This window comes from Carya illinoinensis, chromosome 7 (assembly GCF_018687715.1).
Source record: "Carya illinoinensis cultivar Pawnee chromosome 7, C.illinoinensisPawnee_v1, whole genome shotgun sequence".
NCBI classification, from domain to species: Eukaryota; Viridiplantae; Streptophyta; class Magnoliopsida; order Fagales; family Juglandaceae; genus Carya; species Carya illinoinensis.
In genome coordinates, this window is record NC_056758.1 from 30,619,447 (window position 1) to 30,630,571 (window position 11,125).

At 32.1% G+C, this 11,125-nt stretch overlaps 1 protein-coding gene across 1 annotated transcript; it reads left to right on the plus strand.

Moving 5' to 3' along the window:
- The first annotated feature begins 9,185 nt into the window (after positions 1–9,185).
- LOC122316880 (zinc finger protein 6-like) lies at positions 9,186–9,990 on the plus strand. The gene has a single exon (XM_043133710.1). The coding sequence runs from the start codon at positions 9,230–9,232 to the stop codon at positions 9,824–9,826; it is 597 nt and encodes a 198-aa protein (XP_042989644.1). The 5' UTR covers positions 9,186–9,229; the 3' UTR covers positions 9,827–9,990.
- Positions 9,991–11,125: the final 1,135 nt, after the last annotated feature.

Here is an 11,125-nt window from a genome sequence, read left to right on the forward strand (position 1 = left end):
GAGATTAATGATGGGTGATTGAAATATATATTGCTCGGACAGTACTGCTACGGGAAGGATAATTCAAGCGAAGGAGTAAACGGATAAGTGCAAGTTTTTTTTTTTTTTTTATATAATTATTTTTTGTAAATTGTTTTAAACGTAAAGAAATTATATACAAATAAATTTATAATTTAACGTAGTTTCACATAATATATTAGATTTATTTTATATTAAAAATAATTTTATAATTTGATATATTACATTAAATCACATTAATTTATAAATTTATTTTTATATAATTTTTTTGTAGTTAAAATATTTTTCTTTTCAATATTACTCATGCCACTTCCCATATTATATAAGATGCTGTTACCCATATTAATAAAGATTAAGTTGTTTTTCTTTTCATTTTTACATATAATTTGACATAACTTTATTATTAATTTTACATATAAAATTATTAAAAATAATTTTATAATTTAACGTACTGCATCAAATCACATCAGTTTATGAATTTATTTTTATATAATTTTTTTATAGTTAAAATATTTTTCTTTTCAATATTACTCATGCCACTTCCCATATTATATAGGATGCTGTTACCCATATTAATAAAGATTAAGTTGTTTTTCTTTTCATTTTTACATATAATTTGACATAACTTTATTATTAATTTTACATATAAAATTATTAAAAATAATTTTATAATTTAACGTACTGCATCAAATCACATCAGTTTATAAATTTATTTTTATATAATTTTTTTTAAGTTAAAGTATTTCTCTTTTCAATCTTACTCATGCCACTTCCCATATTATATAGGATCCTGTTACCTGTATCGATAAAGATTAAGTTTTTTATCTTTTTTATTTGATATATAATTTGACGTAACTTTATTATTAACTTTACATATAAAATTATTAAAATTAATTTTATAATTTGACGTACTATATCAAATCACATCAATTTATAAATTTATTTTTATATAATTTTTTTCTAGTTAAAATATTTCTCTTTTCAATATTGCTCATGCCACTTCTCATATTATATAGGATCCTGTTATTCGTATCAATAAAGATTAAGTTCTTTTTTTTTTTTACATATTTTTTTAGACAATTTTATTCTAAATATATATTTAAAAAAAAAATCAATTCTCAACTATGGGTACTACCCGCACTATACGTTATGGGGTAGCCCCCTCTCCGCACCTCATCCCGCATGGTGCTGGGGTGGGGTTTTCCCATCCGCCCCCCGCCCCTACATCCCGGGGGCAGGGTACTCGCTCCGCTAGGCGGGTGAGGGACGGATACCCGTCCCACTCCGCTTAATTTCTATTTTAAAAATAAATTACATTTCACTATGTTTAAAAATTATTTATAGATCTAAAAACGATCAAAATATATTTTTAGATTCAAATTGTAAATTTAAATTTTATAAATATGACTATAATTTAAAAATTATATAGTTTTTAAATTTGTTAATGTATATTTTGTGTAAGTTGTAATATAGTAGTTTTAAACTATATAGTTTTTAAATTTACTAATATATACTTTATAAATAAATCTAATAAATTGTAATATATATATATTTATATATATAATTTGTAAAATATAAATATATATTTATATTTATGTATTTGTATATATATAAACATTGATGTTTTTATATTATATATAGATATAGGCGGGAGTGGGGTGCGGAAATGTGGGGTGAAATTGGACCCTCCTCGCCCCTGCCCCCGTTAGAAGGACTAGATACAGAGCGATGTTGCCCATCCCACCATACAGAAACGGGACGGGATAGGAGGGTGTAGCGCCCACCCCTATTCTCAGCCATTAATTTTTTTTAAAAAAATAAATAAATATAGATCAAATTGGGGTTCAATTCATCAGTCTTCCAACATTTACCTATTATATATAAGATAAGTTTTTCGAAGATCGAAGATCTATAGAACTGATCGATTACTACTAAATATATATATTTTTAATATTAAAAAAAATAAAACAAAAAAATAAAGAAACAAAAGACACTGCAAATGCATGGGTTCAGTAGACCTAACATTTCTCTATATATAGATCAGCTAGCTAGGTTGTTTCGTTCGAATTGAGCCACCTCATGTCAGTGAACAAGAAGTGATGGAAATGACAGTATCCAGCGGAGGATAAGATTCTAGTCCTCTTGAATCCCAGGAAGTACCCCAAAATATCACTCAAAAGTCCAGACTAGCTCTTGTGATCTGGTCTAATTTCTAAGTAGCCGTATTGTATTATATACATATATATATATATGTATGTATATATATATATGCAGTGCTACTCCTATCACGCTTTCGGTAGTGGTTTTATTTTTATATATATTTTTAATATATTTAAATATTTTTTAAAAAATAAAAAATTTATAATATTATTAAAATATACTTACTTAATCATTAATCATTAAGTAAAAAAATAATAATAAAAAATAAAAAAATCACATTGATAACTTTTAACTGTAGAAACCATATGTAAGACTAGCATTTTTCATATATATATGTATATATATAAGGCATTTATATCTTTGGCAATTGGCATCATGCGATTCATGCCTTCATGCCATGCATCGTACAATATTAAAGTGCATGTATCCGACACATTTGCACCAGCTTCTGATTGTTTTGGCGGATAGGGGGAACCAAGATCTGGAACTCAGGATTGCAAATCCTGGGGACAGAGCACATTATGATTTATGGGTTGCGCTTTTGAGTGAAAGGTTCATCAAGCGCAAACACCCGATGGTAGTACAATATCAAGCTATAGCTAGGGCACATATGCAACTATAAGCTAACAAAGGTGCACTAGGGACACCCATTACATGACTTAATTCCATGCATGGAGCTGCGATGGAAAAGGGCACAAGTCACTGTCTGAACCGGAAGTTCCCCAGTACAGAAGCTTTCTTTCAATCGATGGAGCTTTTTCTGAAACTGAAGCTAAAGTAAAAGAACACAATAAAGATAAGAATAGGCCAAAACCCACAAAAAAAAAAGAAAAAGAAAATAAAAAAGAAAATAAAAAACACTCTTAAAGTGGGTCAACTTGAGTACTTTAAGGTCCCGATCGATATCCTAGAAAACATCGATCCACAGTGAATAGATGACATACTTCAGGCCGTCTGGGCAATACATTTAGCGACGACGATCGATAATCTCTGTCAAAAACAAATGTAGTTGAAATGCGTGTTAGTGGCAATATGGTTATCATGATCATGATACCCTCGCAGGGCCAATTATGAATTAGCTACTCAATGGTTTTTGTCCGACTGCCGGACTCCAAACAATGCTGGATGGGAAAAACGTACGATTGGACACCATTAATAAAGAGTGGTGGGGTCAGAGCTTTGCCAGTTTCAGTGTACAAGAATTTCCCAAAGTCGTCTAAATTATTTTATGGAAAGCTAGCATTGCTGGCGGAAGTAAGAGTGCACATGGGCACAGCCCTAGAAGTGTCCCCCCATTCAGTGGCGAAGCCAGCGTTGTCTTCCGCACCCAATTATACCGAAAAGTACTACTTTTAAAATTTTCTTTCGTCTACTTAAATAAATGTTAAGAATTTATTATTACTTTTAATTGCAGTAATTAAAAAAGTTTTAGATCGATCAATCAACGAACTTTTATAATTGTCTCCCATAAAAATTAGAATTATTTAATTATTTAATTTTCAAATTGATGCGTAGATTTTACGAGAACGTTACTTGTACGATCAGGTTCTCTGAACACATACAAATTCAGACTGCCTATTAATATGTTCTTCTCTCTTGGCCTAGCTAGCTCTTAAATAGCCAATCTTCAGTAATTAACGTCCAAATGATGCCCTACATATATAAATACTTAGTAAAAAAAAATACCTACCTACATAAATATATATATTCCCTTACTGGTAATTGGTCAGAATAAAGGAAAGTTTAATGTCAACTAATCAAAGCTTAACATACATAATTCTTTTCTGCTCATCATGTTATATATATTTTCAATAGCTACGATTTTTTTTTTGTAGTAATGAAAGCGACAACAAAGAAAATTAAGCCAGCCTTGATAACGATTAAGGAAATGACTTGGAAAGATTTAGTGCCTTTGATATGAAGGAAAAATGAGATCTAGTACTGTGGAAAGAAAACGATATTGATAATGTAGACATTCTTTCTTATCTATGGTTGAATACAAAAGTGAAAGAAATGAAAGGGATGATCACTTCCATCCTCCATTCAAAACCAACACTTTTTATCCCTTCTCAAAGTATAAGGAAAAAGGAGAAACCATGTCCCAGCTCGTTGGTGATGCAACGTTTAGGTGGACTATTGTGTTACGTGTCAATCTCTCATAGATCCTGCATGATTCGACGACTTCGATTAGGTCTTAGACCTCTCATCCAAGTTTTTTATATATATATGCGCATATATATTGTTCCTTGCGAAGAGTGGTCTAAGTAAAACCCTCAACTCGAATTGGATCATATTGTTTATGCCCACGCAAGTTAGATCGATGTTGAAGGTCCCAGGACATGGTGTTAAGTTTCCAGCTAATTATATGGACACAAGTACTACTTGGTCACTATGTTCAAAAGTGTTTGTATTTAAGTTTTTGTTTGGCTATACATGCAGTTAAGATAGATGTGATGTTTTGTTAAAATTTGAATAAAATATATATAATTTTTTAATATTAATTTTATTTTAAGAGTTAAAAAATATAATTATTTATTATATTTTATATAAAAATTTATAAAAATTATATAAAATAAGAAGAGATAATTTAAGTTTGACTGTCCAAACCAGCCCTAAGTCTTCAATATGGGTGTGGTTGCTTGTGATCTCTTCATATACACAAATTAAAAGTGTTAGCCGAGTGCATTTAAGTCGGCCATCAAGAAGATTAGGTTAGTCATTTGTGTCTTTCCTCAGACAAAGAAGTTGGTTGATACAAAGGGTAACGTTAGATGCTATCGAATATGCAGGTTTGGCGTAATTTTATTTAAAAAAGTGAAATATTTTAATATTAAAAAAATAATATTTTTATGTAAATTTTAAATTTATCTATTTTTTTAAATATATAAAATTTATACACAATTAAATATATTTAATATTACTCTTTATATTAATGCCTCCTAACCCTAAAAAACAAGTTCAAACAAAGAATACTCATAAATAAAAGTCGAAATACTTAAAATAACATAATAAAAAAGCAATAGTCTTTTCTCTCCATTATCTCTATTTTCATATCTTTCTTTCCTATCGATCAACGATTTACTTCCGTATAGGAACTTATCTCAACGAATAGATTCAAGATCACACTTGGAGCTAAATGATTTTTAGAAAGAGAGAGAGAGAGAGAGAGAGAGAGAGAGAGAGTGTGAATCGATCAAAGTAGAAAGGGCAAGTAATGGGAGGCCCTGTGATCACCGAAACGCACCATGAGGCAAGGGGGCGTCAGCATGTCCATGCACACCTCAGTGGCCGACACCCGATCCCACAGATAAGCTTATCAGCAGCCGACGCGTGATGCCTTGAGATGACAACGATGCTCGGCAAAGTACAAAAAGAAATGATTTATATCCTCCTCATCAGAGGCCTAGACATCGGCCTACCACTACTGACTGCAATCTTCGGATTCTTTTCCAGGTTTATTTCCTTCTTCATCTTTTCCTCGTTCACCTTCACTTTTCCTGCCTTTTCCTCTGGGCCCGTATATATGCCCCTACACTAACTTGCAAGTTGCAATGGTTTGAGATCAGGGCTATAGTTAGGCTGTCATCTCAGATAAAAGAAGTATATTCTTGAAAAGTATGTACAGCAGAATACACGTATAAAAAAAAAAAGAAAAAAGAGAAGTATAATGACCATCTCCAACCGTTCATTTATTACCAGCTTTTACTTCTTCTTTTTTTTTAAAAAAATTATTATTTATTTAAAAATTATTAAATAACTATTAATAAACTTGTATATTTTTTTTAATAATTAAAAATGTTAAAAAAATATTTAAAAGAAAATAAGGAAAAAAGTAAAAATTTTAAATATATTATATAAAGTAATAAACGGATGATAGAAAATAGTAACTTATCCTTATAAAAAAAAAATAATAACAACATCTATATGTGAAGATAATTAAATTAATAAACAACATATATTAATTATCTCATATTTTAAATAATTATATAAATAAAAATAATTTCAAATATAAATATCAATGATGGAAATGACAAAACTAATGATAGAATAATGCTTTACTAAATTAAATATATCAACTAATTGAGATTTTTAACACCTCCTGCTTGAATCTGATAGCTGTCGAAATGATCAGCCCTTTTCCATCTGCTTCTTGCTTTTATATATATATATATATATATATTAAGTTACGACGGATAAAAATTAATGGAAACAGGTGGCTTGACAAATGAAAAGGGTACGTACTTTCCCTTGAAACTAAAAAAAAACCAATATAAAAAAAATAAAAATTGAACCATTTTAGTGAACCTAAAGGTAAAAATATTATATAAGATATTAAACCCATACAAAAGGAGAAAACAAAACAAAATAGAAGGCTGTACGTGTTGAAAATTTAGACTTTTCAAATTCATCTTCTTAAGATCTATCTTTTACAAGCATAATAAAAAAAATAGATAAATAATAACAATACAAAAAATTTACGTAGAAACTTTAAAATAAGAGAAAAACTACTAGACTCAAAAAAGAAAATCCACTATATAAAAAATTGTTACAATCACAAAATTTCTCTCATCATCCCAAACACACATACAAAGCTTTTCCCACTAGCAAAATTTTAACTCACACATCTTTTCATTTTACAAAAATAGATAACAGAAGAATTTAACTAGAGTAAAAAATTACTAGTTAAGTATTTGACTGATACACTTTAACTAAAAGGCTAAGTCTCTTATTTATAAGCACGAGGATTTGCTCCTTCATTATTTCCCACCGGTGTGGGACTAAACAAAGGAGCACAAAAATCAATAATTTCCATCTTGCGATTTTGACTGGTCCCACAGCCAAACTCTACCTCAATGAAGATTTTCATAACTTCTGCTATTATGCTTTACCATAAAAGCATACACACTCAGAATAAACCAATTCCAAGTATTTCACTTTGGCCTATGTCGAAAACAATCTTGCTGAAAATTATGGTATAACTTCTAGGTTTGGTTTTCCTGAAAGTTCATTAGCCATCGACATGAATTTCCACTACACACCCTGCATCAATGCCAAACTAATGCATGTGTGCAAACTTGTGGACCTGTTAACATTAACACATCCTCTATCATGACAACTTTGAAAATTAGCGGCATACCATGAGGATATACATGTCTCTTTTTTCATGAAGAGAGACATAACATTAGCATCAATACCAATATCTCTATTTACTGACTTGGAGCCACTTGCCGAACTCGCTTATTGTATTAGTTGTTTTACCAGTCGCTAGTTTCATTGTTGATTTCAGGGATTGATCTGCCATTTAATGTCTTGTGTAAACCAATTTCTCCATCTCAAATTTGACAAGATTTGAAATCCTACTTCCTGACATTGCTTTGATGAATTTACCGTAGAAATGAATAGTACTTCACCAAGTCATTTCCCAGGAAAGATTAGAGGGTCACAATAGATACACTTAAAATTTTCAATCTCCTAGACAGAATGTACTTAGACTGTACATATCCACACTACCACACCAAAACTCCACCCCACAAAAAAGAACCTAGTGACTCTGATACGAATTGTTGAAAATTTGGACTTCCCAAATTCATCCTCCTAGGATCTACCTTTTGCAGGCATAACAAGAAAAATAGAGAAATAATAACAACACAAAAAATTTACGTGGAAACTCTAAAATAGGAGAAAAACCACTAGACCCAGAAAAGAAAATTTACTATGTGAAAAATTATTGCAACCACACAATTTCTCTCCTCACTCCAAACACACCCACAAAGCTTTTTCTACTAGCAAAACTTTAACTCACACCTCTTTCCATTTTACAAAAATAGATAACAGAGAAATTTAACTAGAGTTAAAAATTACTAACTCAGTATTTGACTGATGCACTTTAATTAAGAGGTTAAGCTTCCTATTTATAAGCATAAGGATTTGCTCATTTATTATTTCCTACCGATATAGGACTAACAAAGGAGCACAAAAGTCAACAGTATGTATCTGCTACTTAATTTCACAGCAAAGTACGGATAATGTAATTAGTCTTACGAACAACTTTATAATTAACCAACACGTACGGTACATATTGATTTGAGAACATATATATCCTAGATCATCTAATATCTGTGCATTGACTAGGTTATTGTGATATTAAGGAGCTAGCTAGGGAAACAGCACCGAATCATTGTTAAAAGACATCATGGGACGAACGAGCTGTGTAATAATATTAGATGCTAGCTGGAACAAATTATCTGCTAATTATAATCTGAAACAAGCGCATGCATGCAGCAGCAACCTTTTAGATTAAAATTACATGCATGCGCGCAGTGGACAATGACCTAAGTTTTCCGTTCTTCTCGGGCGCGCGGGCTGTTTTTAATAAAATGAAATTTCACCATCATCCGTCGTCAGGATCTGCTTAGCTCCACGTGAATGTAAAAGATATATATTGTGTATATATATATATATATATATTTATACTAGCAACTAGCGATTGGCCAATGCATGTACAGTAGAATCCAAGGGAAGGACCGAGTCACCGACCATGCAGTGTAGCGCGACAGAAAAGCTTGCACAAGTCTACAACTTATCATCAAACTTTTGTGACAACCTGCGGGGGGAAAAAAGGGAGTTCAGAGAGAATCTCAGAGCACATGTATTACCTCTCTGTACTGTTCATTGCTAACGATAAGGCTAAAAGCTAGGTAATTCGACTTTTTTTCTTTTTTTTTTTTAAGATATATAAATTCTGAGGTATAAATCCGTTCTCTATATATAAATATGAAAAATTTTTCTTATTATCCTCACACTTCACACATTACACTTATTTTAATTTTAATTTTATTTTTTTATAATAAATATATAGTGTTTGGATGATAAATTAAATAATTCAATTAGTTTAATAAGGATGAAATGAAATAAAAAATAAAAAAATAAAAAATAATATTTTAATATATAAAATGTGTAGTATAAAATGACGTGTCATTCCTCTATAAATATACGGGGCATTTCCCTTTCCTTTAACATGCATGTCAGATTGTGAACTCTCTCTGTTTGCATGGCAGCTGAAAGCTCGAGTACTCCAGCAGGCAAATTGAAATCCACTAATACTATGTCCGATGAAAACCCCACTTCGACACTGAAACTATTCGGCTTTCCATTAACGCAACACAAAGAACTAGCAGTCAAGAGAGAACATTTCGGAGATCTAGAACACACCAAATACATGTGTCAATTTTGCCGTCGAGCTTTTGCTAACTCCCAAGCATTAGGTGGCCACCAAAATGCACACAAGCGAGAGCGTCAAAGAGTGAGGCGTTCCCGATTTCAGAGTGGACAGTTTGTAGCAGCTGCTGCACCAATTCTAAGCTCGCACGCCGTGAGATCATCAACAGTACCGTCCATTCATTCAAGAAGACTCGTTCGCAATCCTGCTGCTACAGCTAGCTTCGACTCAGGGTTACAGCAGGCACATCCAAATTTTTATCTATCACGGCAGCCTTTGAATATTTCATCATTTCCTTCTCGTTTCTTCGTGACAACCCCTGTGCAGATTTCTGCTAATTCGCTTTCGTTTGCTGAATTCTCAGGTAAGTTGCCAGAAGGGGAGGTAGGTGTTGATCTTCATCTAAAGTTGTCTCCTTCTGGTAATTAAAGATAGCTAGATTATATGGACCGTATTGCATGTATGAGTGGAACCTGATCATCTCTTTTCGAAATAGTCTTTTTTAAATTTGCATTTGAAGTTCCCATTTGAAGTTGTAAGGTTGGCAAACAAGAGCTTATAAATTCCAATAAGAAAACGGCCATTTACTTTTCCTTCTTCCTTGCTATTAATTAATATGGGGTGTGCTTTAATGAGCAAATGCAGATCAATGCGTTGATCAGGGGAATCGATCATCAACGAGATCGACAATTGGAATACATAGCATCTGAGACTATATATACGTAAAAGTATATATAGAATGGTCGATAAATGTTGAGTGGACTTTCAGCAATAAAAACGATGCATTCATTTCCTAACTTTACGTGTAACAGACAACTTATCTGGAAAACCTAGTATTTATAACACAATGATAAACAGTTTATCTCAATGGATCATCAGTTTCCAATAACATCTCACAACATAGTTTTAACTCAAATGTTCTAGTCCAATTTTAGTCCTGTTTTAATCCCTTGAATTTGGTGTGTTTTGATTTCCACCCTACATACAGTACTCCAGATATACGTGGTACTGCAACGTGATAAACGGATCTGAAAACATGCCAATTGTCTAAGTTTGGCTAGATCGGCTACTGTTCAATGAATTTATTGATGTTGATCATAATTAAGCCATGAAAATAGAATATTATAATTAATGAGAGTACCATATGAACTTGACGAGATTCAGTGAGATTTCGCCTTTTTTGTTGATCAGTAGGAGCCACTATATTTAGTACGTACTCGTGAAAATTCAGTGACGATGAGCTGCTCATTATATAGGCTTCTATGTGTGGCCGGAGGGGGAGATCGGGGACACTAGATTTGCGCTCGCAGGCCGCAAGGTAGACGTTCCACAACGATCGATGATCATGTAAAACGTCTATGATGCCCAAAATAATTTTTCTTTGCTAATTAGTAATTGCTACCATGCATCCATCTTAATTATTTGGGCAATAAAGCAAACCTAAAAAGGCCAAGAAAAATTCATGCATCAAATTACTATATATCGGATTAAAAAACATGACTAACCAACCTAGCCAATTACATGATACGATGAGAGGTTGGATTTCAACCAAAGAAGATAAGCTTCTAGACTAGAGCTGGATATATGTCTATACTAAATTAAAGAGAGAAGTGGCCCCCGAAAGAAGAAGAGGGGGGGGGGGGGGGGGGGTTGTTAGGTGGGGCTTAGTGTCAATTGCCCTTGATCAATATGCTAATTATAAATTGTTATGATTCAACTTGGCATATA